Below are 4,394 nucleotides of genomic sequence, written 5' to 3'. Positions count from 1 at the left end.
GGCTTTGCTTGAGGGCTGTGTGAGCGTGTGTACACATATAGCCAGGGTGTGGGTGGGTGGCTTTGTTTGGGGGCTGTGGTGCGTGTGTGCAGTGAGATACGTCTATCTAAAGTAGGTGTGTGCGCCTGTCTACATCGTGTGTAGACATATCTGACGGTCTGAAGTGTAGGGAGGTCAGGCGGTGTGTGTTGGGGGGGCTTGCCCCATGTACCTACACAGGCAGTAGGCCTGGCGCCAAAGGCCCAGCTTCCTCCACTCGCAGACCCCAAGAAAGGGGCGCTCCGCCGCTCGCGCGCTCCCGCTTCCCGCCCCCGCCCAACTGCTGCGCTACCAACTTCTTTTCGAACTCGCTCCCCTGGCGAGGGGTGGGCGGGGCCCCGACGCCGAGCTGCTATTCGCCAGGCAGGAGGAGGCGGTAGACTGCAATTGGCTAGGGCGCGTCCTGCTTTCCCCGCGGGGTGGGAAGCATTTGGTGCCTGCAGTCTCCGCTGGTTCAATTCAAATCGGCGGGAGGACAGGGCCCGCGCGTAGCGCAAGTGGGCGGGGCGGGGGAGGCCACGCCTCATGGTGGTGGTGTTGGGGGGGACACCGAACTACACAGGGGCTAGCCCCGCCCCCACTTTGCGACACCTTCGGGTGGGGGGGGGCCCCCGCGGGAACCTGGGGCCGGTGGCGCCAAACGTTTAAACCGGTCCTCGCAGGGCCCCGCCCATTCTGCGCTGCCAGCCAATCGGCGCCCGCCAGCCGCGCCGTGATTGGTGACCGGGGGCGCGCGGGGCGGGGTGGGTCCAGCGGCGGGGCAGCAGTTAGGGCGGCGGGCAGGTAGGTGCGGCCGTGGGGGTTGGGCCATACCCGGACCGGATTCGACCCGACCTGACCCGACTCCTTCCGGCCGGGGCCCGCGCGCCTCGCCGCTCTCCCCGTTCTCACCCCGTGTCCCCCCCGCAGGATCCGGCCCCGCCGCGATGCCGCCCGGCGCCCCCAGCCCGTGAAGGAGCATTTCGCGCCGCGCAGGGGACATGGACCGCTGCGGCGTCGCGGGGCCCGAGGGGAAGGTACCTGGGGCACTCGGGGCGGGGTGTACGGTCGGTCCCTTGCCGCAGGGGTCCGCGCGAGATGCCGGTGGTGGGTGGCGGGTGAATCCCCGCGCCCGTGAGTCAGGGGTATCTGGAGAAGCGGATGCAGAGGGTCTCAAGTTGCAGCCAGGGAAGTTTCGGTTGGATATTAGGAAGAATTTTTTCAAGAAGGTAGCGGTGAAACACTGGAGCAGGTCACCCAGAGAGGTGGCGGACTCTCCATCCTTCGAGGTTTTTAAGACCCAGCTAGACAAAGCCCTGGCTTGGATGATCTAGTTGGGGATGGTCCTGCTTTGAGCAAGGGGTTGGACTAGATAACTTTCTCAGGTCCCTTCCAACCCCCATTTTCTATGAAAACCGCTGCTGTAGAGGGAGGGAGCTAGGTTGTGTCACCTTGGGGAAGGGGTGCTGGGCAGGTGAAACTGGCGCCTCTGGCTTCAAATAAGAGATGCACCTTGCGCAAGCTGTTGAGAGCAAGAGCTCCCTTCACCCGCTCCAGTGCTGTGGTGGGCTGCCTTATTTTTTCTTAGGCATAGTTGGCCTGGTTAGTCTGGACACTGAAATCAAGGAGCAGGTGGGGGAGATTTGGCACCTTGTACCTACCCAAAGGGTGTGCATGTGTATGTGTGTATTTAGTGATTTCTATCTAAAGTGTGTGTGTGAAAGATCTGTTTCTACCTATCTGTCTATCTAAAGTGTGTGTGTGTACTAACGTTAGGTATTTGACCAGTTAAATAAAGTTCAGTCAATTGACTGGTCAAACATAGGTCAAAAATTGTAGAATAAATAAATAAATAAAATCACTAGCTAGCTAGCTGCTCCTATAAAAGGGGCCATGCTGGGAAAGCTTGGCCCCTCAGCATAGTTCCTGGACCATCACTCTTAACCAACCGGAAGCACTGGGTATTGGCAGACAAGGTTCTTCGGGTAAACGTGATATCTTTTATTAGGTCCAACAGGTCCTAATAATACACAGAGAAAAAGCACGCATTTTCCATTAAGGAATGTGACAAAACAATTTAAAATTATGTATATTTCTGTGGAGAAAACTACAGAAAGAGTAGGGTTATTGGGTTTTTTTGTAAAATTGCTATAATCTTTGACTGGTTTAAAAAATACGCAGTCAATTAATGAGTCAGACAGACAGACAGACATGCCAACCCTAGTTTAGACAAGCCAGCCAATTAATTGGGCAATTGACTGGCTTGCCAGCCCTTGTTTAGACATGTCTGTCTGTCTGTCTGTCTGTAGTGTCTCTGTTTAGATACACCCACTTTAATTCGGCTGTGAGTTGCAAATCGACCCTGCCTTCTACCTGACTGCAAACTAACATGGTTAACTACATCTAAGAAATACCCCGACATGACAATCCATTATGAGCTTAGCTTTCATGGGCTAGAGCAGATAAACTGAGCTCTAGCGCACCAAAGCTTGTGCTATATCTGTCTGTCTATATCAACTTTATATGGTTTGTAAGGTGGAAATCTACCCTGGCCATTATGTCTTAACCTGTGCAACATACCTGTCACTTGTAAAATGTATATCTGAATTACTTTATTTTTGTTATGCAGATATCTGAGCAAAGGGGTATAGGTGGTATAGGTCTGTTATGGCAGTTACAAAATCTCCAGTCAGCACTGAAGCCCTGTTATCTTGGATGTGGCAAATACACAGATAAGAGAGTGTGCAGTTTGAGATGTAGAAGCAAAGGTTATCCATCATGCCTGCTATATTCTAGCAGCTATTCAAAATGTACAAATACATGTCTTAAAATGTTAAGTAAGATTCATCAACACACAGAATAGTCCTCTAGAAGTTGGAGCTGGTATTTGAGTTCTTTTTTTTTTTTTGCTTGATGCAAGCCATTCCATTGTCTACATATTGGGTATAACTGTGTCTTATCGGTGTTCAGTCAAACTGATGCTAAAAACATTTTTTCCAGAATTCTGTTTTGTTTTTGTTTTTTATTTCATCTTATGTCCAAGAGCATCTTCTGTCCCATAAAATATGGTTTGCCATAGTATGGCCTGTTATTAGCACAAGCAAGACAAGTTCCTTTGTCAGTAATTCATGGGCTTTTACTTCCTTTAATCTTTTTTTCGTTACTCAGTCACTTTACCCAAACTTATCATCTCATCTCAAAGCAAACCAGACACTGTATCCGGCAACTTTTCAGGAGGGCTAGACATTTTTCAGAAACAGTATACTTGACCACTTCATCTAGCAACCTTTGGTATTGTTTTTCAGAAGATGGATGAACGAGCCTTTTTAGGTTGGGTGAACACTCAGACTTATATTTTCTTAGGAGCTAAATGGTAGGTACCGTTGAACACTGTAAACCATTGTTGATTTAATGGAAGCCTTTATTTGTAAGCCTGCACAATTTAGTCCAAAATAAACTAATCTTTATTTCAACACTGAAATAAGTCTTATATTGAAGTCTTATGTATGATATTGCCTCCAAAAATCTTGGAGTATAATTGTTTCCCTTTTTCTTGCTGCAGGAAAACTGCTCTTCTGAGCCATGTAAAAGTACATTGAAAACTCCCCTGAAACAATCAGCTACCTCACATTCAGTATTAGCAGAGATCCAGTCTAACTCTGGACCTTTGACAACACCCCCAAAACTCAAGGAAATCCCTCTTGGAGACCCATGGACACCCACTACTAACCTTAAGATACTGATCAGTGCGGCTAGTCCTGAGATTAGAAATAGGGAACAGAAAAAGGGGTTGCAAGATAGCGGAAGTGAAATCCTAGAAGCAAAACACTGTTTACAGGTATGTTGTCAATATATATTTTATTTAGTTAGTTTGTATTTTATTTGGGTTTTTTTTCACTAGATAGTTTTCAATGTTGAATGCATGCAACAAACTGTGTAAGTTGATATTTAGCGTAATTCAACTGCCTTCTTTAATTATGGACTAATTTCTTTTGAAATGCCATCTTATTACTTTTAGCCAGAAGTTCTGCAAGCCTTTTGCAACTCTGGCTGTTAAGGAAAAGGCCTGTAGTATTAGTTGTTAGTTTTTGTTGCCAGCTGTAAAACTATCAAACTTTTGTTTACAATATGCAAATTCTTATTTCTTGTTTTGATGCAGGAGCATTTCCAAGTACAGTGCAGCTGGCCACGGGCAACCCGGGACTCCTGTAGCAGAACCGAAGAACATCAGCTCACGAGCATCCACTGCTATTCCAGGAGCGCCAAACTCTGATGCCATGGACTGGCTGTTTTCCCCAAACCAAGCCAGGCGCCCCAGATGAGAAGTCAGGCTCATAAAGTTTTCATAAACCACCCTGCATTTCTCAGGTAATTGT

General features: G+C 48.2%; 1 protein-coding gene across 1 annotated transcript in view; it reads left to right on the top strand.

The window, feature by feature from the left end:
* The first annotated feature begins 874 nt into the window (after positions 1-874).
* Positions 875-4,394, top strand: part of E2F8 (E2F transcription factor 8) — a 30,992-nt gene continuing 27,472 nt past the window's right edge. The window contains exons 1-2 of the mRNA XM_019519463.1: positions 875-1,055; positions 3,581-3,855. Of these exons, the coding sequence (XP_019375008.1) occupies positions 1,020-1,055; positions 3,581-3,855 (311 nt within the window). The 5' untranslated portion in view covers positions 875-1,019. The remainder of the gene's footprint in view (positions 1,056-3,580; positions 3,856-4,394) is intronic.

Source organism: Gavialis gangeticus, unplaced genomic scaffold (assembly GCF_001723915.1).
Source record: "Gavialis gangeticus isolate Ggan-Ray unplaced genomic scaffold, GavGan_comp1, whole genome shotgun sequence".
NCBI lineage: Eukaryota > Metazoa > Chordata > Crocodylia > Gavialidae > Gavialis > Gavialis gangeticus.
The sequence above is the reverse complement of the archived record's forward strand: the minus strand, read 5'-3'. Positions and strand labels throughout refer to the sequence as shown.